The sequence below is a fragment of the Semicossyphus pulcher genome, unplaced genomic scaffold (genome assembly GCF_022749685.1).
Source record: "Semicossyphus pulcher isolate SPU_LCO1_2020_fin unplaced genomic scaffold, fSemPul1.0.p SCAF_12, whole genome shotgun sequence".
Taxonomy (NCBI): Eukaryota; Metazoa; Chordata; class Actinopteri; order Labriformes; family Labridae; genus Semicossyphus; species Semicossyphus pulcher.
The window spans coordinates 13,516,327-13,544,080 of NW_027211626.1; the positions used below are offsets into that span (position 1 = coordinate 13,516,327).

Consider the following 27,754-nt stretch of genomic DNA (forward strand, 5'->3'; position numbering starts at 1 on the left):
TACGTGTGTGCGTTTTCCCCCACAGGGATGTGTCTCTTTATTAGAAGCTTGGCTGGTTATTTGTTTGCTAAGCCTCTATGTGCTTCTCTCTTAAAAAGAGTACATGCATGGGTATGTGCATGTATTTAATGCACAAGTGCGTGTGTGCAGTTAATAACAGCTAGCAGGCCTGTTGTAACAGTGTGGGTTCATAGTGTTCTTTCTACTTGTCTGTGAAATCAAGTTAGTTCTGTCTCTCTGAGGTGTTATTGAACATTGTTGTGTCAATTCGTAGAAAATGTTGAATGGTGTCACTGAGAGTCATATGACATGAGAGTTGAGGGGTTGGTTTGGGTGGAGTCGAGAAGGGGGACTGACAACACATCCGGCCTACAACCGAGTGACCGAAAAAAAAAAAGGTCATAACTGAAGAGCATGTTGCAAAATGAGAACTTCCGTCTTCTCAGGCAGTCACAGCTTATGTTCAGTGTGTAGGTGCTGCAACAGGTGAAAAGTCATCAATGGCAATGTCAAAAAGTGAGATCAGTAGGTCTGTTATGATAGCTGCACTGACCACAAGGCACTTAAGGACTTATTATTTTCTAACAAACTTTATATTGCATCTAAAGCCAAGACGTAATGGTCACTTGTGTGTGTTGATGCTGATCCCTCCAGGCACAAGTGACTGTGAAGACGTGTGTGCATTTTCACGGGGGAGCATCAGGGTCAGAACAAGGGGGATTTCCAGACTTTTAGGCCAATGAGCATCATCGTCCTGACTATGTGATGGTCGTCTAGGAATGTGTAACACAAACTGTCGAACAGGAAGTGACATGGATACATAACAGACAGCAGGCTTCTGGGTAATGTAGGCTATCGCTACGGCACAGCAGGAGAACATGTTGGACATCGGAGTGCTCCTGACTACACAGAGTGGATGCTTTCTCTTCCTGTGTCACACGCAGATACAGCACACTCTGTACAGCTAAAGTGGAGGGGAGGATTTTAGTCTATGTGTGCCAGCATGCCAGTGTGATCCTCAGACAGTCGTCTGTGCATATTAAGAGGAACACATCGCCCCCAGTCACGACGCAGCGCTACCAGTGTTCGTCAGTGTGTGAGAGAGATTGCAGGGAAGCGGGGGGTGTTTGTTTGTGTCAGGAATATGAATGTTTGTCTGCATCATATGCTAAATTATTGTCTGTATTTGTGTGTGTGTGGAGAGGAGCAGGGTCGGGGTGCTGACTCACTGTTCAGGTCGTGATACAGCAAAGACTGCAGTCTTAGTCATTAGACAGCTTTTTACTGAAACTGAAACGAAACAGAGAGAGAGACCGAGAAGGGTAGTGAAACCTCTACAAACACGCGCACTTACATTCACACACACACTCTTTGTATGTGTTTTGTTTTGACTGTATGGAAGTTTTCTACCAATGAGTGAATGAAAGTGAAACAGATGAAAGGAGGGTAAGTCTGAATGAAAGAGAGTTGTTCATGTGCTTCTTATTTGCATATCCTGCTTTTAAATTCAAAATAATTTCATAAAGTGAGTTTCAGAGTTCACCAGTGGTTCATGGTAATCTCATAATTGATTTTATGTTCAATTACTTTGTTAGGTCATATTTTCTACCTCTAGGTCAGGTCTACAACAGGTGTATACTTCCAATATGGTGCAATTTTGATGCAAGAAAAGTCATCAAACAATAATTTTATTTTTCACCCAGTTCTACTTAGTCTACTTGGTCATTATTGACATTGTCATAAATTTAACTCTCAGGGCAACACACATAAATTTCACATCTGCTCTACTGATGTGATAGTCTGACAGTTCAGAGCTTGCTGTTTGACCCTGTACTATATATTGCCCACGCATAATTCAGGCTGTGTGTGTGCTTACATTTGTATTTCAAGATTCTTTGATGTTGATGATGCTGTTGTTTGCACGGACATTGTATGGTGCTTGTATCATGTTCCTCTAGTACAGGAATTCTTTGTATAGTGTGTGTGTGTGTAGGATGGTGAATAATAGTCTAATTTATTGGTATATATAGTTTATTTTATATACCAATAATATCACAATATTCACACAGCAGTCATTTTTCTCTGACCTCAGATAAAGGGCTGGAAGTTAAACGGCGGTTATAATATTGTACGACTGTATTCTACGATTGCAAATTATATAAGACTGAGGAACCTTAAAAGTCATCATTTCACTTCTTGAAACGACGAGGGGTTGTAAAAAATCCTGAGCTAGATAGCTAGCTCACATTACCCCTAGCTTGTAATTTACCTTAAGTAACCCTATCAAATGATAATGTTAGCTGGAAGTAGCTAAATGCTAAAGTTAGCTGTGACCTTCTTGAAGCTAATGGCTTATCAAATATGTTTCACCTTTAAATATGGCCTGATGTCCCTCCAGCTTTACATTATTCTTTGTTTTTTTAGTTGCTGATCAGTCAGCCAGCAGTGAATTGAAAACAATTTGACATATTCCCCAAGTTTATAGGATATGCAAACCTTAAACACAGCCGCACCATTTACCATTACACAGAATTGGAGCTTTCTACCCTGAGCATGATCTTAGGGGAAATAACAGCCATTTGAGAATGGTGAATCGCTGCACTGGTTTGGTGACCCAATATCGTAATTTATTGTACCCAGTTTCATTAGACGCTTGTATTTGAATGTTTATAAATGTCTTTTTATATTCTTACGTTTTTGTGCATGTCCGGCAATAAGATTGAAAGCATTGATCGATTGCTTGATTTATTGCTTGATCGATTGATTGAAAGAAAGTGTTTTTAAAGTGTTGGTGATGGCTTCTGTCTTATGCAGCCTCCTGCCTCTCTGCATGTTTAATGAAGAGACTGTGTGTAGCTTCTGCTTTTCAATCCACTTACTATTAGGATAATTGGTCAAACATGGCACATGTGTGAAGCACAATGCCACTCACACAAAAACACTGATGATTTTCTGATCAACTTACACATATCCTTGAATACTGATCACTGGCCGACAGTGGTGTGTATGTGCATTGTCCTCATTACACAAAAGCAGAACAGATAATACAAAAAAGAGCATGAAATAGTAGTAAAATAAAGCAGTAAATGGATTTATGTTTTGAAAAGTATAAAAGCAAACACATGTTCCTGTTGTGCATGAACTCGGAGCTATCATTATACTGGAACACAGATACAGACCTCAGGAACATCACCCCTGCAAAGTACAGTACACTATGTCCTCAGATGACCGAGCCTTTCAGTACTCACTTGCTCACTGCCATGGCAATGATTTCCTTCCTCCTTTCATTAAATCAGAGCGGGGAGTGCATTCAACTGCATCACTTATTTATCTTCTGAAATAATGAACGGCAGATAAATACCAGAATATGTCACAGAGTCTGATTTACGGAAACAGACCTGCAAGATAACCACAATAAGCACTGCTTGGAAATATGTTTTTCCCTTCTACATGTTTGGCTGATAAAAAAACATTACTTTGAATGATGGATGCTTAAAAAACTAGTAGGAAGGGGATGCAGGTGTAGCCTAGGAACGATGTTGTGTTTTTGGAGTTCAAATCTGATGTTTTTCTCCCATTCAGTAAACAGAAGTTACAAGGCTGTTTTACTGAACCTTAAACATCAGATTCTGAAGTCAAGTCCACTTTGCTTCGGCCCAGTCCAGGAGTATACCTTCTGTCAGCCCATGTGAGGCCACAGAGGTCACAGTCAGCCACTGTAATAGAGGATACTGTTACCTCCACCAGCCCACACAGCAGTCAGCACAACAGATGGCCAGGAGGGAGGAGAGGAGGAGAGACCGGGATAGCACCATCATCTTTCCTTTGACATTTTCTGTCTCCCTGATATGTCTCTCTGCAAATCAGAAGAGGCATGACTTTGATAAAGTGGAAATGCTTCTGTGAAATCATCTAAGATCAATGATTCTTTGTCTCCCAGGAGGGTTTGGACAACCACACAAGAGATAAAAAGAATCAAGTTAAGATGTTGTACCCTACCTTTGTATTGTTGTGCAACAAAGTATTCAGATTTGTCATGCGCCTTAAGCTGTTTAGGAGAAAGTCATATTGTGCAGTTGCATTCATTGACATGGTAACGGTTCAAGTGTTTCTTGAACTGCACAGAAAGTACAACTAGTTCTTACATGATCATAAAATGTATCTTTAATCAATCCCAGTGTGTATTTCCTGCAGGGCTTGACAGTAAATGTTGTGCTTGCCAACCAATTATTTGCCTTGACATTTGTGGCATAAAGTTAAGTGTAAAAAACAACAACAACCAAAACCAAAATGTTATGCCCCAAAATGTCTTCATTTAAGGCAACTGCTTTAGAGCCAATGGTGAATAAAATTAAAGGTATAATAAGTAGGATTGTTCCTTGCATTTTGTCAACAACGCATTCAATCTGGGCCCCTCCTCCTGGGCTCTTCGTCACCAGAAGCTCACGCTCTCTTGTGCGAGAACACGCCCACCGCGCCGAGCTAACGCTGACAGCATCACGGTTACCTTTGTGCTACCATACTAACCACGGGTTAGCTTGTCCTACCGGTTTGAGGCACCTACCTGTCCAACAGAAAGAAGGCCAACTCTGCATCACTCTTTCGCCATGTTCGCTGGTCTGCATGGGGCCCAGTTGCTAATTTTAACCACTCCCACACTCACCTATACGCTGTGATTGGCTCAGGGAACCACAACCCTCCTGAAAACGTCCCGTGCAAAACAAAACAACAGAATAGATGCAGAGGGAAGGTTCTCACAAGGTGTACTTATTATACCTTTAAGTTTGAATACTCATAATACCATTGGAACAGACATCTCGGTTATTGAGACTGTTTCTCTTTCTTCTTCTTCTGGCACTTCAATAATTTTGTATTTTGTATTCGACATTTAAAAAATCTTAAATGACTTTGCTGCATCCCACACATTTACTTAAATGTCTGTTCTGCATCTCTTTCTGTGGCTTTGTATCTTCAGATCTTTTCCATTCGCATTCACAATTTGCAGAATTTAGCTCGCATATTGAGCCTTTTTACTATGGAGACAATCAGAAGGACTCTGTTAGATGTTGAGTGCCTAACATCCTTTATGTGTCCCTGCCTGTCTCTTATTGCATCTCAGCGTGATTGTATGATAGACAGCAAGCTGAAATGAGTAGCAGCACTCTGTCCTGTTTTTCTCTGTACTCTCATTCTCTACAACTAAATGCCTTTGGGAGCTGTACCTGCTATACTGTATAGGTTAGACTGCTGTGGGGTTCATCGGGTGCAGTGCAGTGAGGCAGCCATCTTGGCTCAGCGAGTTCAGTGAGTTCAGTGGTGCTGGAGGCTGGCTGGCTGGCTGGCTGGATCAGGTGGCAGTGCCAGATCTCTGATATCAATCACCAGCCACTGCTGCTGCTGCTGCTGCTGCTGCCGCCGCCGCCACTGTCTGTTGTGTTGCCCTTCCACTCTTCTCTCCTCCTCCTCCTCTGTCCTGCCTTTGCTATAGAGCCTGTCAACACAACTCACCACTTTTATTGCAATGCACCCTCTCTTTCTCTCTCTCCTCTGTCAATCCATATTTTCCCTTCCCTCTCCCTGCACTCCTCTTTCTATCCCCTCTGATTCTCAAACTAACATGCATATACAGGGCTGTAGCAGACAGGCAGACAGTGCAGGCTTTGTTATGAATGGCATCCTCTTGCACATCCGGAGGAAGTGTACGCTCCAGTGTGGCTTTACAAACTGTCTCCATTGTCCTGAGAATGACTCACTCTACACTGCAGAGAATGGCAGTCAGCCAGACAGTCAGACAGACAGACAGCACGACGCAGACAGACAGACTAGTCTGCAGAGCCTACAGAAAAACGGTACAGGAAGGACAGGCGGAGACAGATAGTTTGTGACAGAGGGAGACAAAACTGCCAATACAGAAATGACCTGCAACTAGCGGGCACTGACACTGACAGACAATCAAAGACAGAGGGGTTACATACATACACAACAAAGATTGTATCACCTTGGTTTTCAATCAGAATATGATATTTTTTCTTTTGCAAACGTATTGATTAGAAAATTGAGATAATAAACCTTGAAGTTATATTCAACTCTAAATTGAAACTTGAAACAAGAAGAAAAATACACCTGTTTTATCTGATGCACAGAGTATGTCCTATGGTTACTCTCTACAAATGTGGTCAGTGCAGTTTAGGATGTGATCACTGAGAGACGTGTGATGTGGCAACCAAATTATGAACTTCTTGATGTTCAGATCACCTGTGTCTTCAGTTGTGGCAAACTGCAAAAAGTTGTTTTTACTTATTTAAACTACCATTACCTTCACCACTATTCTCTGCCGGCCTCACCAAACTATACTGTCTTGCTCTTGTGGACCTAAATGATATCCAGTTTGCCATCCTCTGTTGGCCTGAATCCATGTGAAGCAGCATTAGCTTTAATGGCTTTTGCCAACCAGTCAGATAAAAACCATGAACGTCGACCCATGCATAGTTTTGTCCAGCTGTACATTTCCAACACAGTAGCCGATCGCTGTTTTGAATGATTTAACTTTCCTTGAACGTATGTGTACTTGCACCTAATTTCATGCAGTATAAAGTGCAATTTATGAGCTAAATGGATTGTAACTGTATAACTCTGCAAACTCAGTCGGTCAATAAGATGAGTGGTGAGTGATAGGAAGAAGCATCCTTGTAAAGGCTATTCAAACAGAGAGATGGATTAATGGATGAGTGAGTGAATGAACTAATGTAGAGAGAGGCAGTCTTGGATAAATGAATGAGTGGATCAATGAATGGAGTGCTGATCACTGCGGAGGGAAAACTTGGATAGAGGAAGCGTGAAGGGGATGTAGGGAGGAGAGGCGGAGTAATGGGATTAGTTCATCGCTCAGAATCATCGTCTCCAACATTTGATCACAGTATAGATGGACGCATGCACATGCATTCACACATGTACACTTCACTAGATTATCAATATTACAGCCATTTCCATTTTATTATATCCCACCCTTACAACCCCTCTCTACAAAGTCAAAACTTGTTATTTAAAAAACAACAGAAAATTGTTTATCAGCATGTTATACTCTGATAATTTGACCAACATTTTGACTGTTAGAAAGACTACAAATTAGAAATGGATTTCTTTAAACAACTTGTTGCATATATGTTGGTCACATGTTAACGCATGCTTATTTCAATGACAGTATTGTCAGATTTACAAGGTGGATGTTTAAGGAACAGAGCCTCTTTGAAATCCTATTCAGTATAGGTTTCTTGTCAGCCTCAGTGACCTCATCAGCTGGTTTCTAGCCATCATTATCAGCAGCATTGCAGCAACAATAGCATTGTTGAATACTACATAAAACACTAGCTTCTGGCATTCTGCTGTCTGTTGTTTGTGAATAGCAGGCTGCAGCTAGGGAAGCAGTTCTGATCACATGCTCTACAGGATCAGGTCCTACTATATCAATCCATAGAAACAAGATGGGTAAGTTTAATGTCAGCCTGTTTGTGTTTTGCATCTCTCTGTCTGCTCAATAACGGCCCGCTCTCTGTTACTCCTTACTTGCTCTACAGGCAAAGATACTTCGTTCCTGTTGTGTTGCATCACGACCCATTACCTGCATGAACTCTATCCTTACTTGACAAAGCAATTTGAGTTTAAGCTGTAACTTAAATCTATGTTTAAATGTGTTAACGCACAGATTAGACCGGGGGGGGGGGGAGTGTGCAGTCTAACATCTTGAGGTATTGTGGGCTGGTCTGAGGAGGCTTTGGGCTGATTAGAGGAGGCAGGTTAGAGTGGGGGTTGGTTTGGCTGATTTAGGCCAACAGATTAGTGCCTAGTAGTTAACAGCTAGTGTAAGTGTTGGCTGGCAGGAGAAGGACCTCAGAGTGTGAACATTTGATCTCATATTGTCTCTCTTTTTTATGGGCCATACAAGTCAATTATTTAACAACGGCTGTTCCAATAGAGACTTTACATTAACACAAAAAGTGTACTACTTTAAAGTCTTGCAGTGACCCGTTTCAACCTGCTGTTTCTCTGGTATCGTGTACTTTATTATAATAAAATATAAACTTGTTTGACTCCTTATAAGACAATAAAACAGCACAGTCTGATAATATTTTTAGGAATGTCTTTCAGTCTGACAACAAGCATCGGTTTTCAGCCTTTAGCTCACCAAAGTTCCAGTAATAGTTTATAGTTGTACTGATTATGTTCCAACAGATTTACTACATGCTGTGTGTTAGTGCTGAAAATGAGAGTTTCTCTGTCTTGCTAAGGTTTTGGCACAGATTTCTTCTGTGATGCTGATTGTAGGATTTTTAAATACACACTTAATTCAACTTGTTGAACCCTTATTTACAGGAACAGAAGACTTTACAGCATTTAGGTACAGTGTTTTGTATCTCTCTTTTCTATTCTGGCACAGGAGGACTGGTTTTGAACAGGGGCAATCACACCTCCCATTATAGTGGACAGTGGTCTACATCATGTTGCCAAGGGCAACTGGACAGCCATTGTTGCTGTGAAACATCAGTTACATCCTTGATGTATTTTCTCCTCTTCAGTCTGCTACTGTAGCTCACAGTTCTGTGTTGCTTCACTTGTAAAACAGAACATCAGTTCCAGAGAGCAGCCTCTGTAACAGAAGCTTATGTGGAGACCATGAAGGCAGCAGCTGTTTGAGGCTGCTGCAGGCAGATAGGACGCTGTGATCACTAATGTAAACCAGAGCCAATTACTCCAGTTTCCAGTGCTTACCTTGTTTAACTGTTAAGCAAAGGTGAGCAGCATCTCGGAATCCATTAACCATTGTTAAACAGCTTGGTCGAGTTTGGTTGACAGTGACAAAACGATCACCGCGTGGTCATAAACAAGTTTTCTGTGTAACTTAAAACTTTCTAAATATTGTTGACACATCAACATCTGCGATACTGCAAACCAAGTAAACACAGCTGCCTAATTTAATAAAACATAATTAAAACGTATTTATATGTTAATCCTGTTGATACCTTAAATAAACATTACTTTTATAGAGGATATACACATCAATTTATTATGATTTTTTGGATGTCATACCCCGACTAAAATGTTAGGGCCATTAAATTAAAAGTTATTTAAAAGCCTGGAGAGTTCATATGTGTAGTTACATGAATGTTATCCACCAGGTTAGTATGTTTGCATAAGTAAAGTGTCACCGCAGCCTTGATATTAAACTCACAACAGCAAAGCTTCGAGGTGAAGCTGTAATTATAAGTCAAACAGTCATTTATAGTAATGAGGCTGCTGCAGATGGCACTGCACGGGCACCCAGATGCGAAGTTAAGATACAGAGAAAGCTTTTTTGTCTTCTGTGACAACCTGTTAAAACATCTGGTCACTTCTGTGTAGATAAGCAGCGACTATTCGCCGCCTCTTCTGGTTTGCTCCTGTTATGCCTGACTTAATAGTTGAGCTGCATGCTGATGTCATGTGGTCAGGTTAAAGGGACAGTCAGTCTATTTTTATCTTCCCACCTGTAATCTGTCTCTGACAGGATTAACTAAGCCACTAGCCTCAGCCTGCCGTGCCACACAGACACGCTGGAAATGCGAGCCGTGGACGAATACACACACTCACAAAGATGTACAGTAACTACAGTGTGTACAGTACACTACATGCAGGGCACACGAGTAAATATTCTAGGATTGGAAGAACAAATATACGTTTGTTTTAACCCAGAAAATGTGACACTATGTAACCATGTTACATGCATTTTACATGCGTGTGTACTTACATGCATGTTTTCTTGTATGTATGCATGTTTCACAGTCTTTCAGTTAGCTATCCTGATAAAAAAAAGCAGAGAGGAAGAAAAGACCAAACAGTGACAGAATTTTTCTTCCTCCCTCAGCCTCCTCCGTCTCTGGTTGCCAATCTCCAGTCATTAATTAGCTGTTCATGACAAAATTTCCCGTTTTCAATCTGACACGAGTGCAGAGCAGCGGACTGCAGCGGTAATCATGTCAGCGAGGCTTGGCTCACTGTTCTGAGGGGGCTAAATGTCCCCCATATGGTCCACTGGCTGGGGCCTGCACCTCAACCAAGCTCTCATTAAACTAGTGCTTAATATACCAAGGTAAAAAGGGACACACACTCACACACACACACACACACACTAATGCATACACTCAGCTGTAAGAAACAAATCAAGACATCTGACAGGGGATTGGGCACAAAAGGGACAGGAGGACAAGGAGGTGGTGTTTGTTTGTGTGTGCGCAAGTGGTGTGTGTGTGTGTGTCTGTGTTTTGAAAGTCTGATGCTGTACAATTGTTGACTTGCCATCTGTCATCAAGAAAAGACTTCTATCTGTGCATGCTTGTGTGTATACAGAGGAAAGATGAGACGGAAAAGAAAGAAAGAAACAGTGAGTGAGGTGCAGATGTCTCACAGCATAGAGGCTAGAACATGAGGTTTAATGGCAGGCTGCTGTATGAGAAGAGTTGGAGGGGGAGAGCGGAGAAGAAAAGAGGACGAACATCTGCCATATTCAGATATTGCTCCGTGGTTTGAGTGTTTCTACACAATATCTTGAGTTTGAATAGACCTGGGAAACAGCCTGCTCATTAAATATCTTGCAGGGCTAGGCGAGTGAGTTCAGAGACAATGAATATTATTGCAGTTTTCACATATATATTGGTCATTATTTTTACCGAATAATGCAGAAGCTGAGATTTTTTAGAACATATTATAGCATGTGTAATAATCAATCAAATAATCAATGTATTCATTTATTTTTTTCTTTACATAATAACATTAACATAAAATAACATTTTTGGCCATTTTACCTTTATTTATAGGACAGTTGAAAAGACAGGAAATATTAGGAGAAGAGAGTGGGGGATGCAGCAAAGGGCCAAGGGTGGGAGGCGAACCTGTAGGCGCTGCAACTAGGACTATAGCCTCTGTATATGGTGCACCTGTTCTGCCCTCTGAGCTAAACCAACACCCCTCAATGTATTGATTTCAAATGAATGCTTTAAGTGCAAATATTACATTTTTTTAATGAGTGAGGCTAATATTTTTTCAATCAGACTACACAAAAAGTAGTGCCACTGTATTGATGCTACAGGGACTGTGGCCAGTACAAATGCAGACCTTACATTGTTCTGATTGCATAAAAATAGTTGACTTGTTGTGCCTTTAGTTGTATGTTCTTTATACTAGTTTTCCTCAATATATTGCCTTTAATACAGGATTGTAATTTATTGTAGTTTATTGGGTCGTAATCTTCTCGTGATATGTATTGTATAGCTAAATTCGTATCAATACACAGCCCTTATGTCAATCTTCATATCATGAAGGAAGTGTTTTGTGTGAAGCCATAATTGGATTAAGTTCATTCTTTGTTAACATTCTGGGAAATTTACCAGGATAGAGCCTTATTAAAAAAGATTGAGAAAAACCTATTTATATAGGTAAAATTGAGATGTAATCGTGTAGTTAAGGGGCTTTGTAAGGACAATCTTTTAAAGCAGAACATCTTTAACCTGTTACAGGTCAATGCTGTATAAGCCTCCAAGTGTCCTTGAGCAAGAAAAGACACAGACCACAATGGCCGATGGTTGATCCTTTGTATAGTTGATGTCTTGTCTGAATTTCCAAACAGGAGTCTACTATTTTCATATTGTAGTTTTTGATGTTAAATTTCATAACAGGTTTAATGAAACACTGAATTCAGTCTGGCCATTTCTTTAGAGTTTAATATTTTCAGCTCTTAAAGGAAATTAAGAATCAATCAATAAGTGGTTACGTACTTTGGTTGTTACTTAGATTTATAGAAAATGCAAAAGGGAGATTTTAGGAATAATAAAGATAAAAAGAATAATACAGTCAAATCAATATAATGATTATTTCCTAAAGCTATTTGACCTTCTTCTGTGTATTCTTTATCTTATCCGGATTACAAAATGACAAACGTGGTCATCTTTTGTTTTCTTCTGAATCGTCACAGAACCTCGAGTGCCTGATGCCGGCCAGCTGAGGTGGACACGTTGTCAAACACAGCCTGTAGGACAGACAGACATTACAACACGACAAACACCAGCTCTCAGTGAAGGAGACAGAAGTGTTTGTCAGAGATGCACTGACACTTTAGAGATGTCTGTCACCTCAGAGTGTGACAGACAGGCACACAGAAGTCCCTTATTGCAATCACACTGTGATTTCAGTAGTTCATGAAGTTAGACTGCCTTTTTACAACCAAAAAGCATTTTCGAGACAAGTGGGTATTTTATGACTTGGATGAGGCAGGGTTTTACAAGCAGGATAGACTGCAGCCTATCACATGTCTCCTTATTTCCATAAACCTGGGATTCATTCAGATACATATGGGTTGTACTCCCTTCAAACCATATGCTTCAAAACTCATAACTTGTTCACGTCTGTTCTCTAAGTTTACAAGTATATGATCCAGAGTTTGAGTTCACCGCTTCAGAGAAGCTGTGTAAATGCAGCAGGGTGGACAGATGGGCATACACTCGGCCAGGTGGAGAGACAGACAGGTAGCCATGCAGACAGGACAGAGGGGAGAGCAGAGAGCAGCAGTTAGTGAGCTGGAGAGCACTTACTGTCGGCCCTTCAGTGCAACACATGAATGCAACCTTTAGAATGAGGCACGGCTGGGCTGGTGTGTATGTGTGTGTGTGTGCGTGTGTTTGTGGGTGGGGGTATGAGTGGCAGGGGGGTGCACTTGACAGTAGTTGGGGTATAGTACTTGATTGTTTACTCTTGCCTGCTGGGCTGGGCCATTGTGCTCGAGTGCGTGTGTATTTGTGTTGACAGAGTATACTGTGTGTGAGTGTGCATGTGTATAAGTTTACAGGCAGACAGGGGAGACATGCAGCACAATGCTTCTCTGCTGCTCTAAGAAAGGAGGAGAGGGGGGTTTTACAAAGGACCAGGGGGGGTCTTATGTTGTCCACACACACACACACATGCACACGTTACGCCAGCTGCCGCCCACAGCCCCAGCCCAGCATATCTGAATTAATAATACAGAGCCAACCACTCTGGAATAATAGTGACTCACACACACATACACACACATGCATGCACAAAGCTTTGCACCTGTTCACCACTGCTCAACTGGACAGGGCTGGGCTGGTTAAGGTCCCCCTCCCACACACACACACAAGCATATGCACACACTCCTTGATGCCTCTCTGTTGTATGCAACAGTTAGACAGCTGTGTCTGTCTCCTGACCCCCCCCCCTTCTTGTTCTGATAGACAGCTCTTCTCATTGACTGATTGGTCCAGCTGCCTCACTCTCTTCCTCTGATTGGGTGGTTTTACATCCAATGAAGCGAAAGACAGAATAAGAATTTGAATATCAATGTGGGATTTAAATGAGGAACCTGAAAGAAACCCTCTCCTCTGTGTGATTACGAATGCAAAATATGTGTAAAAAACTAAATGAAAAAAGAGGCCAATGACTGGTCAGGTTCCGCAGATATTATTAGACAATTTTATATCTTTAAAGGACTGTAAAAGAAAAATTCATGTCCTTGGTTGACAGTATTCCTGTTTTTGTTTTTTTTCTGATATAGGCAAATGTTCCTTTGCTCAGACTGCAAAACAAGCAATGCTATAAAGTTGGATGGTACGGGAACTATGATAAATACAAATGCAGATCCCACTGTTATGTTTGAATAAGAGAAGTAAACTTTTAAAATTAGAATCCTTAAATTAAACTCATGCTTACATTAATGTTATATATTTAACCATAATTCTTGCATAGGGGTGGGAATCGCAGGGTAACTCACAATACGACACGCGATACGTGGCCCACGATAACGATAATATCACGCTTCAGTGATTCTGCGATTAATTATATATTGCATGACGATACATCCCAGCAGGATTAATGTATTAAATCACTGCAATTTGCTGTCAGTTTCACAGAAATTGACACAAACTGAGGTGAAACAGTGTATGTGTAAATTTACAGAACTAAAGAACAACTGTAAAAACAAATTAGGACTTTAAAAAGGTGGCTGGCGCATCTCATAACTATCCAACATTATACCGCTGTCTTTTATCCTGCTGTCAACTTCTTGAATCATGAAGTAGTGACAGTGGGGTCAAAATTGCAGGGAAATCTGTTTGTAAATTAAAATATCAATATTTGGCACCAGCCTATCGATAATTGTGTTGCACAAGTCAGGACCGCGATATATTGCCGTATCTGTATTTTGTCCCACCCCTACTCCTGAATCATATGTATCATATGTCCAGATTCTTGCCTTTACACAGCCCATAATGTTTAAACAGGTACTACCGTGTTTTAGAGATGACATTTATATACTTATAATATACGTATATTTAAACAAACAGTTATATTAAGAAAGCATATACAGCTTTTGAATTATACCTGATTTATTGTCATCATTGAAGTTCACATGAAATGAAGAAATCAATTGTGCCAACACACAATCCCGTCCAAACGAGAGAACAGAGAGAGCCAATATACCAGCATTCATTGCAATTTGATTAGCCTGCTCATTGGCTGTGTGTGCCTTTCCTAATCGCATTGGATCCACTGCATTTTGAACACAGGCAGCATGGCATTCCTAATGTTATTGGGTGTTTGAATGCAGGGGCTTTTTGTACCGGTTTGCTCGGATTGTATTTTTACCTTCCTGAAATGCTAGAAGACATCCAAACAGCTCAGTCTTTGTGTTTTCAGTGGCATGTTACGCTTTGGTAGTTGTGTGTGTGTGTGTGTGTGTGTATGTGTGGGTGGATGGATGTGTGTGGATGTAGGGGATACAGACAGACTTACTGAGCTGTGTTTGATTTTTTTAAAGGATTTACTCTGACCTAGACATATACCTTCAATTCAATTCAATTCAATTTAATTCAATGTCTTTCAGGAACCACTTTGTATCATTTTTGCATCAAGACATATAGAAATATTATTGTAGCAGGTAGTTGAATAATGGTCTCTTATCTTGGCAATACCGGAGGCACCACTGTGAGGTGTAAGGAGAACATTGAGTTACGGCACTGGAGGCTGACCCTGACCCTTATGTACTGTATATGAGGTCATACTGGGCACAGGTGTGTCTCCTGCCACTAATGGTTCCTCTACACTGGACAGGCCTCTGCAAACAGAAGAGCACAAAGCAGGAAACCAGCAAGCAGGGCGGAGGGGCAGTCACATAACTCTTTGAATTACGTCAATAAGGAAGAACACTTTATAGTCGTTCACTTTTCACAACAGCCGTCTTGGGTTCTGTTTTATACTCTGTTGTAACATGCTGTGCTGTGGGTTTATTACTGATATGTTGTGCTCTTGTAATTGGCCAAGTCTTCCTTCGCTTTGTACTGTCACAGTAATGTTGATTTGTATGTTAATATGTTGAAAACAAACTGATTATAATAGCATTCTGATCTGACAGAAAAGAACTCTCTCTGTTGTAACCATGTACTGTGAAGAGGCAGATACAGTAGTTACAGTAATGAATTGAGACAGTAATCTTGAAGTCGCTGTGGCTTAGTGACCTTCACCCACCCACTGTGTACATGTGTGTGTCTACAAATGTAAGTGTGTGTAGGTGGGGGGTAGAGAAGGGTGAGGGTGGGGGAGGAAGCTGGGCAGCCACAGCCTCCTGTCTGGCACAGGTGGTGTTGAGCAGCAGCCCTCCAGCTAAGATGCTAATATGCTAACACTGCACTAATCCTAGGGTGCTTTACGGACCCTTCCTCCTCCCCAACAGGAAATATGAACTCTTACGTGTGAACACACATACACATGTTTAAGCTGCCTGCATGCAGAAATACACACACTTAAACCAACTGACACATAGTGACGTGGCCCCTCTGTCTATAGATATACACAGTATACGCACACACATACACACACGCACACTAGTGCTGTGAGGGGGATTAGGATGAGTGGCGTCTTGGCTGCTGTGTGTCTGTCAGTCACTCTTCAGCTCTGTCAGCATCACAGCGGTGCCACCATGCTCCAGGGAGCCACCACCATCTACTGGACAGTAGTGGTACTGCAGGAGAGGAGTATATTAAAGAGTACGAGTTTACAGGAGGGAAATAGGAGACACACCAGGGGTTGTAGAGAGATTTATGCGTTATTAATACTCTTCATTTACTTAATATTTTACCAGTGTGTGTTTATATGTCTGTTTGTATGTGCTTGTGCCTTTTTCTGTACCAGATGGGGGAGCAGAGGGGCACCAGGGCAGCCTGTATGGGTGTTGGTGTGTGTGTGTGAGTGTCTGTATGTTCATCCAGCACAGCCTACCAGGAGGCTGTGGCTGTGTGCAGCTGGCTTGGTGAAATCTCCTAGTGGCCCCCAAGGGATGGCCACACTCCCATGGGTTTTCACTCAATCTGGCCGCCTTGTGGCTGCCCTGCCCTGTCCCAAGTCCCTGTCACTGTCATGGCTGTAACCACATGTACACTGAGGCCTCCTCTCACTGTCTCTTACAGTCTCTCTCCTGCTCTTCGTTTCTCTCACCCTTCACTCTAGCATCATCTTCCTCTCTAGGATGCTGCAGCCTCCAGGTTGTCTCGTTCCACAGCCTTAAGATTTGAGTACTAAATATTTAAACCCGGTCGTGGCTCCAGCTTCAAACTGAATTTGACTTTTTGATTCTTTATTTCTTTAATGTCCTGGTTAGTCTTCTATGATCATTACACACCTGGCAAAAAGCCTACTGGACTTTTACAGGTAGCACAAACATGATGTCGTCAGAGATAGTATATTTAAAGCACACATGCACACACACACACAGGCACAAACAGTAACACCAGTCCAGCCCCGATGTGGTAATGAGACTAATTCACTGTAATTGGATTGGCTTTGAAGAGCCTGGATTCGTCTTAAGATGTCTGAGCAGACTGGAGTTAGAACTGCTGGGGTCGGGGGCACGCACACAGCCATATCCTCATAAACATACACATACTTCTACTTTATAAACTTTATTTATGTTTTTCTCTAAACTATAATATTTTTTGAGTGGCTGCAAGAGATCCGACAGCTCTGCAACACACCTTCTCGCTAGCTTCTTGCGCTCACAGACAGACTCTGAGACAGATGTCTTCTTCAGGCGCCTTACCGCACAATTCCCCACTTTCTTAACCCCGACTGCCCTCCTCCTCACCTCCGCCATTCCCTCACTTCCTTTGATTACCTACCTGATGTTAAGTTAATCTCTCTTCCCCTCCTCCTCCTCCTCCCTATGCATTACTGCTTTTACTCAAGTAGCTGCTAATGCTCACACACGAACACATAAAAGCCCTCCCGACATTGTTGTGTCTGCTGGTGCATTGACCTTCGTTTATAAGGAGATCAGCTCAGACAGCAGGCCAGTTATTCCAGCTCAAACCCACCCGTCAGTTGTTCAATGGTGCAACCCCAAACTGCTGTGAATAAGTAATTAGTATTTCAGTGAATTTGTCTAGACCAAATCTATAACATGTGCCCTGACTTACTGCTGCAGTAAAGCCAGTAAAGGTCTGCAATACATATGACAAAGTACGAAAAACTTTGTATGTGATATGCCTGCAACTAAAGTTGTTTTTATTGGTGAATAATCTCTTAATAATCATGTAAATAAAATGTCAGAGAAGAGTGAAGAATGCCTTCAAGTTCCCAGAGCCCAAGGTGACATTGTCATGCTTGTGTTCGTCTTATCAGCAGCCCAAAACTATGATTAAAAAGAGAGAAAAGCAGCATATTGTGGCATCAAGAGGCTTCAACCAGCAAATGTTTGGCAATTTTTTATTTCTAAATTACTTAAATGATTAAAACTTTTGCTGTTTATCACATATTAAAAGCCTTTCAACACTAAAACATGATATACTTCAGTCAGTTACCCAAACAGCACAATTACAACCGGCATCAGGTTGGAAAAAAGTAAACCTGTAAGTATAAACGAAGTATCTTTTCTTTTGGTTAGTCAGCTTATCAGTCATCAGAATGTGTGTGTTTGTGTGTGCGTGTTGTTTTGTGGCCAGACGACAAATTCCTCTCCTCCCGGTGAGCTGCTGTGTATGTGCTGGAACGTGGCAGAACCTCCCCACTACCCCTCTCCATCCGCGCTCCCTCCCTCCCTCCCTCCCTCTACCTCTTTTCACCACCACCACCACCACCACCCGCCTCCCCTCCAGCTCCCAGAGTGCCAGTCACACAGCCCCGTCCCTGCGCCATCTGCATATCAGCTCCAGCCTCGGCCAAAGCATTAAATTAAATCCCTGTTTGGGTTGATTAACAAATGGCTGGTGAGCTCACATAGTTATGGAGTTATTTTTTAAATTGTCATTAAGGTTTTTTCCTGCTTTTTCGTCGGTCTCGATCTGTGCTGAAACGTGGCATCCGGCAGAGCAGAGGAGCAGAGGTGTGCTGGTGCCCTTAAGGAGGGAATGCGAGACATAGAGACACAGAGAGAGAGACAGAGTAAAGTTTGTGCAAGTTTGTGTGTCTCACTTCTGTTCTACTGGCGGAAGTTCAGCCTGACTGTTTGTACCTATCTCATATTCATCCTCTCTTCATCCCTCTCTCCCTTTTCCCCCCTCTGTCCTGAAATGAATGGTTAATCAGCCCCCTAATTGAGTGACAGTTAGTCAGTGCGTTGTTGTAATTGTCCAATCAGAAAGCTTGGAACCGACACAGTCACAGCTGATTCATCTCTGTCTCTTACTGCTAAATCCACAAGCTGCAACTGGAGGATGTGCCAACAAGATTTATTTCTTCTAGAAAATTCCAAAATAACTTTTAAAAGAGTCAAGTTTAGTTTTCCTTAGTTTGTGACTCATCTAAACAGGTCTTACACCTTTACTCATCTGCCTCTGCTTACATCACTCCCTCTTTTAGTCACACATTTGACCAAGGTAAAGGACAGTGGGTGTGTAAGAAATACAAACCCAAAGACTGTATTTTATCTGCGTTTTGAACAAATTTAGTCCAGAATTTAAAGACACTTCTAAGTAATTATCTTATCCCCCTCAACATCCTCTGTTTGTTACATCTTTCAGATCACCCACGTTGTCCTGTGCTGCTGATATCCTGTCGTTCTAACAAGAAACAACAGACTCCTGTTGTCTTAAGCACTGTGTAGTGTAGTATTTACTAATTGGCCTTAAGGGAAAAGTAAAGTTGTGCAGAAAACTAAATGAAACTGAAGTGAGGAGTCCGAGAGAGATGGTGTGGGAAGGAGACCGGCTGTTCTGTTTTCTCCAGCAGTCCAAACTAGAGACATGTGGCTCCCCAGACAAGCTGTCCAGAGTGGGAGAGCTCGCTGGACTCATTACAGGCAGGGCCAAGACGGGATAGCTTGACAGAACACCATTGGATCATTCGGAGGATTGGAACAGTCGAAAACTGAATTGTGCTGGTTTGTGCGTGCGTGCGTGTGTGTCCGTGCGCACGCCTGTGTTTGTTTGGAACGGCATGTGTGGACAACTGTCCATCTCCTCTCTCCGTCTGTGCCACCCCTGGCTGCCCCCTCCCCCGCCCCCCAGTGGACGTGTACACACACACACACAAGCAAACACACACTGATGCACACGCGCGCACATAAACACGCTGTCTCGCCTGGCCAGAAGGATTGCTTAAATGTTTTCAGTTGTACTGGACAGCTGAGCGATGGAGTGGCCAGCCACAGGCTTCCATTGGTTGGACACTTCATCTAGAAACTGACTCAGAGAAATGACTGGACCTGGACCAGGAAGCCAGTCATCACTGCCAGTTTATAATAGTTTTATCAGTTTAACTTTCTGTTTATCCTCATCCTTTTTGTCAGTCCACACATCTCTTCCTAAACTAAACTCTCTTCTTAAACTAAACAGGTACTGAAACACCTGTACAATACTTTTAAATTGAATCAAGTTGAAATGAGGTATTCTCTTTCCACTCGCTTACATCTTCCTTTTCACTGGACATTTTTTTTTGCTTTGCTTTCTCCATTAATTTGTTCCTTCATCTTCCTTATGCCTCCCTCCATCCCTCCTCCCATTCAGCCCCTCTCACAGCCCTCTGTTTATCAGTAGCAAGTCCTCCAAAGAAGCTGCTTTTGTCTCTGACAGAACAGGAGAAGGAAGCCGGAGAGGAGGGGAGAGTGGGTGGATTTGTGAGAAAGAGAAAAATAGAGACTGATAGAGGAAAGGTGTGATCTGGCAATCCTGATGACACACCGGCACCCAACAGCTTTTTTCTTATCTGTCTATCTGTGTCTCCCTCTGTCCCTGTGTGGTGGTACAAATCAGCTGCTTCCCCCCCTCCACCCTCCACCACACAAACACACACACACACACACACCTCCACTACCAGCACCACCCAGAGGTACCGGCAGGCCCCGCAGTCGCACGGTCCCTTCAGCGGAGCAGGTGTTTTTCTGCGACGTGTTAACGAGCACGGCCTGCTGTCATTTCCGCTTTAAATGGATGTCACAAATAGAACACACACACATAACACACGCCGCCTATCCTCCTCTCCCAGCGAATTAGCCTAAGAAAGGTGATCAGAGCTGATACCAAGCTTTGTGTGTTCGTGTCGGGTACGAGTATGCGTGCGCGCTAGTCTTTAGAAGGTGTGTGTGTGTTTGTGTGAACGGTTGGTTAATTAAAAGAGGTTGAGACGTGGGAACATTTGTGCCCTTCTGTGGTTTTTATTTCAGTTAAAATGAGAAAGTGAAATGTTTACCCAGGCTTTAGAAAGTGTTGAGATTGTAAGTTTCTCTGCGTCTCAGGACAACTACAGCACATTTGCGCATGTGTGCGCAGTTTCAGCCTTGTATCTGTACTTATTGTACTCTTCCAACTATGTGTGATTCCATCCGTGCCTGTGTGTGTGTGTGTGTGTGTGTCTGTGCCGTTTCCAGTAAGTGTTATCCGCCTCTGTGGTGTGGAAATGTTTGACACTCATGTAATCCTGCAGCGGGTCATCTGATAAAGCTGTGGTGCCACCTTAGTGCCAGTCTGTGCCAGCCAGTTGGGTAATACTCTGCCACCAGCTGCTCAGCAGATGTTGTTATTTGTTGCAGCAGTCTAAGACGTGTCATCCTCTATGTGTAATCTTATCTCATCTCATGTCATCTCCTCTCATCTCATTACATCTCATCCCTCTTCTCTTCTTCCTCCTTTTCTTGCTACCAGTGGTTTTGTGTATGTGTGTGCTTGTGTGTTTGGTAGAGGGGTCATCACCTCGACACCTGCCCATGTATCAGCCAGATGATGTTTCTGGCAGGGACAGTTTGGTTGTTGTGCTGGTAAACATGTTTTTGTCATTTTTTACATGATAATCCGATCTGAATCTGGCAAGCACTGTGGGAGTCATGGAGCTGCTGTGTGTGTGTGTGTGTCTGTGTAAATACATCAGTGTGTATTATATGTGTCTGATACTGTTTGGACAGATGAGAGTTGAGCAGACAAGCTCTTATCTATCGAGGGAATAAAATCTGTATTTAAAATCATCAGCATTACTGATATTAATACTTTCTATCATCATAATCACCATTAGGCCTGAGTGCACTATTGCTTTCAGCATCACCATTTCTGTTGCCCTCATGATTTTAATCCTGCTGCCTTTGCATTGCATTTCTGACAAAGCACATTTACTTATATTTGCCTCCCTGTGTTTTTCTTTAGGTGAATACATAAAGAACTGGCGGCCACGTTACTTCCTGTTGAAGACAGACGGCTCTTTCATCGGCTACAAAGAGAAACCTCAGGATGCAGACCTGCCCTACCCCCTAAATAACTTCTCTGTAGCAAGTAGGTTACATACCATACATGTATCAAAATAGCACTAAATTGTACTGCACCTGTATCTTTACACTGTTTCAACACAATGTTGAGTTGGAAAATCACTGTCCACTCATCTCATCTACACGCTGCAGTTTTAGACTCCTGGTGCACTAATTTAAAGGATAATTAGGTTTTTTTTGTTTTGTTAATATCTAGTCTGGGATGATTTGCTTATCTTACGATCCTTGGAATTCAACAAGGTTCACATTTCTAAGAATTCCAAAGAGTATTGGGATTAATCTTTACAATTGATTCAAGTCTTTGTTTACTTTCTAACTCAAAGTTGAATTAGACACTTCTAGAGACTCAATCCACATAAACAACATGCGTATAATTCAGGGATCATAAAAACAAAAAACAAAGCTAAACATAATGATAATGATTATAAAAAAGATCTTTTGAGGTATATGTTTTCTTTTTTTTATTAATGCTCATTCAGATTTTACTGCTGTTAAGTGATGGGTAAAGAGAGGAGTAGTAACCAGCTGGAAATGCTTTGTTCTAAGAACGTTCTGAGAATGTTACGTGCAATGTACCGGTAATGTTTTGAGCGGGAAGTTTTTATTTGGTTTCCAGAATGTTTCTTTTAATAGCAGGAGAACGTTCTCTGAAAACAGTTTCAGAAAGTTGCAGTGAGAATGTTCAAATCACATATCAGGAACGTTTTGTAATCTAATATCTAATAATCTAATATCTGATAGTTCAGGCCGTACTAACTACTATACTGAAAAGATCTTCACAATGTTGCGTGAGCATGTTCTACCTTTGTTTTTATGTAACATTGAGCAAATGTTTTATAAAAGGTGTTCTGACATCCCAGGCCTCAATAACATCCTGAAAATATCTTCAGAATGTTGCCGTTAAAACGTTTTAAGTTTTTATATTACAAGAACATTATTTGAAATGTTCTTTGATTATTAGATCAAAACATTTTCTTTCAAACGTAATAAGAACTTGTAGGTAATGTTAGCAAATGTAATGGGAACGTTCCCTGCTAGCTGGGAATGTGGGCGGCTGTGGCTCAGTGGTCGTCTTTCAATTGGAAGGTTGGGGGTTCGATCCCTGACTGATACAGTCACACGTCAAAGTGTCCTTTGACAAGACACTGAACCCCAAATTTCTCCCAAAGGTATAGCCATCAGGTGTGACTGTGCAAATATACTGATTGAAGATTGGCACTTAGGGCTTTGCTATCGGTGTATGTGAGAGTGAGAGGGTGAATGTGACATGTAGTGTTAAAGCGCTTTGAGTGGTCAGAAGACTAGAAAAACGTTTTGTAAGTACAGTCCATTTATCCATTTAATGTGTCCAAATACCTGCATCTTTTCTGTATATATTGCATTCATGTACACTGCGTACTTCTATGTAGGGTCATAATTAACAATGATGATGATTCTTTACTGATATATATGATGGTACTTGCTGTATTTAACCCCTGCAGGGAACATTTTAGTTTGTAGCAGAACCTTTTTAAGTTGAAGTGAATCAGTGTCCTTCTCCAGGACACTTCAGCAGGGGATTTAACCCATATGTCTCAGATAAAGGACATATAATAGGCAATATCCTCTAATTGATTTCTTCAATGCTCAGTCATGTAAAGTGTCATGAGATGTTGCTGAAATGTTCATGTGGTTTTATCGCAGGGAGCCACAGTTAAATGGTACAACAGTTTATTGCATCACTTTCACTCATGATGTGTCAAAGCATCTCGTCAGTGATCAGTCTTCACAGCGACGCTGTGCTTTACAGAATTCACTGAGGGCTCTAATTAACCATTTATCAGTATATCATCTGTCTGCACCTGGTTAACAAGCTCCACAGCCGCGTTGACATGTGTAATTAACCAGCTAATGAGTTAACAAGATTAATTTTAATGTCTCTCAGTCTCATTACCACCACCATCACCTCTCATTGTTCATTCATAAATGCAGATTGGCAGTTAAACTTTGTCCCTGCTTTCCAGGCGTTTAAGCTTTCGAATTAAATTTGTGTTCACCCTAAAATTGTGTTCCATCATGACTTTTAGCTCGCGATGGTGTGTTTCTAAAAAGCTCGGCGGACCTTAAAGACACAGAACTTTTTTCAGTTTGAAATCTGTGTGTTGTTTTGTTTGAAATTTAGTTTTTGTTTTTTGTTCTCTAGACTCGGTTGCTCTGCTGTAGCTGTATAAAACTAGTGATGAGTTTGAGTACTTTAATAGAACAATGTTAGAAAGTGGATTACAGAAGATTCACCAGCTACATGAATCCAATGCGAATGTCAACATCTGTCAAAAAGACCACATATACTCACTACCTCATTGGGTACACCTGAAAAATCTAATGTAGCCTAATCCAATACACCAGCTCAGCCATAAGATTTGCTTTTATGTTGTCTCTAATGTACAAGGTTTTTTCTAAGCTGTCATAGAGGTGTTAATTCAATGATATTTCAGAGTCATGCTCATAATTGGTGGTGGGGCTGTATTGAGCTGCATTATATTCAGAGGTGTTTCTGATACTCTGGCACCCTCATGTATGTAAATAGGGAGGACAAAAAATTAGAGACACATCTCAATATAATTTAGTTCAGTACAACACCACCTTTAACTACGGCCTCAGTAATACACATGATTGAATTTATACACTTCAGACTCTCAATAAAACAAAAGTCAACAAAAACTTAACTTCATAAAAGCAGAATCCACGGCAGTGCTGTTGTATTGAACTGCATTTGATTTCTCAGGTGTACCTAATGAAATGGCCGGTGAGTGTATATGGCAAGTTAAGAAAGTAAAATAGTTTTACAATAAATGCTATCAACATGGTAAACACATGGGTGATCTTTTGTGAGTTGCTTCAATTGTCTAAAGTAATCGTGATTATCTAATTATGTGATTTTTGTAACCACGGTGATGCAGCCCTGTTTGGTTAGCGCTCTTGCCTCACTAGAGGACCTCTAGCTAGAAGGTTCCTAGTTCGAGTCCCCGTTCGGACATAGGGGGCCTTTCTGTGTGGATTTTGCATGTTCTCCACGTGCATGTGTTGGTTCCCATCGGGTACTCTGGCTTCTTCCCACATTCCGAAGACATGCTTGGTTCATTGGAGACTCTAAATTGCCCATGAGTGTGAATAGTTGTCTGTCTCTATGTGTCAGCCCTGTGATTGACTGGCAGTCAGTCCAGGGTGTACCCCGCCTCTCCCCAATGACAGCTGGGATAGGCTCCAGTCCATCCGCAACCCTGAACAGGATAAGCGGTATAGATGTGGATGGATGGATGGATGTTGGAAAATAAAAACACACCCAGATTTTTGTGGGATCAGTTGGATTAAACAGATAAAACACTTATAGTATATAATACAGCATATGTCTCTTGATAATTAAATGAATGCATGATGTCCATACATGGATGTCTGTTGGATGTAATCTGAAAGGTGCTAAGCTGGTATTTCACATCTAGGCTCAAACCCGGATGCTGATGCTATTGTACAGTATGTACTGGCATGTATTTATAATTAAAACTGTAATACTGCATATGACTTTACATGTGGACATGCCAACAATCACCGCTGTGACATTACCACAGAAATATCTGCAGAACAGGGCAGTGAGGATTGGTGATGGTAGGAATAGGTGCGAGGACGAAAACAAGAACGCTACATTGAAAGAGGGAGAAGGAGAAAGAAATGTAGGAGTCCAAAAGGGAGGACAAGTATGGGGGAATGACAATCGGAGGGGGCAGAGGAAGAGAAGACTGGATATGTGGGGAGGAGAAAGGAAGAATAGAGAGGACAGAGATGGAAGGATGATTAGAGTGGAGAGCAACGGATGAGAGACGGAGGTAATGGAGAGCGGGGCTTTTGTGGATGAAACATGGGGGAGAGGAAGGGAGAACGAGGGAGGACAGGAGGATCGTCAGCAGTGAACAGACAGGGAGGAGGAGATGAAGACAGGATTGGAGAAAACGAGGAAAAAGAGGGGAGAGGAAAAGAGTTTGTGAAGAGGACAAGCCAGGCCATACATCCGGCCCCGGCTGCTTGGCACAGCGCTGGCACTGCCACATCTGTTGCCCAAAGCTGGGAGGCCAGGTGGCGTGTGTGCCTTCGTGTGTGTACGCCTATGTGTGTGTGTTTGTTTAGATGTGTGTGTGTGCCTGTGTGTGTGTGTTTATGTGTGCGTGAACAACAGAAGTGGTCAGATGGAACAGAGATGGTACAGGCCTGTTCCCTGCAGAGGGACTCATACATACAAGCCTGTCGCTCACACACACACACACACACACACACACACACACACACACGCTGATGCATGAACTCACACACACCCTCTAAACTGCCACACAGATTTCACAATTGCCTGCTGTGGCAAACAACCCAATTTCAGCTAACATTCAAACTTCACTGTCACTTTTACGCGTGTGTGTGTGTGTGTCCATGGGTGGGTTTTTTTGGCATCAACCATAGCATGACCTTGTGTCTGGCAGCACAGCAGGCCATGTTCACGAGTCAGGTAGTAATTTCTTTGTGTGTGTGTGTGTGTGTGTGTGTGTGTGTGTGTGTGTGTGTGTGTGTGACTTTACATTGAAACTCTGCCGTGTGTACGACCTGAGCCGTGTTGTCATTAACCTTCCTGTCTATATTTAGGCTGAGCCGTGACGTGCTGTGCTGTGCCACACTTAAACAGAAAGTAATTGGAAGAAAGGATAGGCCGAGGACAGGAGGAGGGAAGAGGAGAGTAAAGAGTGGAGGACAGATGAGGGTGAGGAGAGAATGGCAGGAGACAACAGGAGGGAGGATAAAACGGGAGAGGGGGAATGGAGGGAGATGTATGGAGAACAAAGAAGAAGTGGACGAGACGAGAGGTCAGAAGATGGATCATTATGTTCTTTAACAGCAGCTCTTGTCCCCAATAAGCAGAGACACTGCTGAGGGACAATGAAGATGCATTCCTTCCCACAGCGATCTCACAGCCCCATCTGGCTATGTGTGCGTACGTTTCTGCGTTTGTGTACTGTATTATGCATTTGTGTAATAATGGCCTACTGTAGTGCCCATTTTCACAGCAATTTGTCTCTTCAGATTTTCACCAGATGCGTGTGTGCTGGAACACATAATACCCCTTGGCAAAGGGAAGCACCTTTCTTTGAAACATCGGTGTGGAAGTTTCGATATCATTACAGGCCTTTTTCTCAGCAGAATTTTTTGTCATGGTAGAAAAAGAACAGGTGTTGCAGCTAATCTCTGTTTTATTCAGGAGTTCCCCAAAGCCCTGACAGTGTGACAGTAAACTAGAGCTGCAACAATTCTTATATTTCTAGTCATCTCTTAAAGTAACGGCCCACTATTTGGATGATCCATTAATCTGTCAATCCATTAAAAGTCAAAATTCTCCAATTAAGGCTTCTTAAATGTTAATATTTTGTGGGGTTTTTTAACTCCTTTGTGACAGTGATCTTAATATCTTTGTTGTGTGGACAAAACAAGTGTTTTATGAACATTATTTCGATTTGGAAACAATAATTTTTCACCATTTTCTGATATTTTACAAACCAGACAACTAATCAATAAATTGAGAAAATTAAAGACAGATAACGAGGACAATAATAATAATAATAATACATTTTATTAAAGGCGCCTTTCATGGCACTCAAGGTCACCTTACATCATATAGTAACATACGACAAACAACACAATAAACAGCACCAGTAATCAAACATCTGTACAATAATACATGCAATAAGCAACAAAGCATTGCTTTGATAAGATGCAGTTGATGGAATTAAAGTGAGTAAGCTAGTCTAAAAATATGACTTTTAAGAGTTTTGAATTCTGTGATGGAGTCCAGCATGTGGATGTGAGGGGGAAGGGAGTTCCAAAGTTTAGGTGCAGCATAGGAGGCTGATGGCTGGTAGCGCCAGTAGACCTGCTGATGAGGACCGTAGGGAGCGAGACAGAGGT

General features: G+C 41.9%; 1 protein-coding gene across 2 annotated transcripts in view; it reads left to right on the forward strand.

Moving 5' to 3' along the window:
* Positions 1-27,754, forward strand: part of akt3a (v-akt murine thymoma viral oncogene homolog 3a) — a 54,868-nt gene that overhangs the window by 5,515 nt on the left and 21,599 nt on the right. For both annotated transcript variants that reach the window (XM_069658037.1, XM_069658038.1), the window contains exon 3: positions 21,660-21,785. In XM_069658037.1, the coding sequence (XP_069514138.1) occupies positions 21,660-21,785 (126 nt within the window). The remainder of the gene's footprint in view (positions 1-21,659; positions 21,786-27,754) is intronic.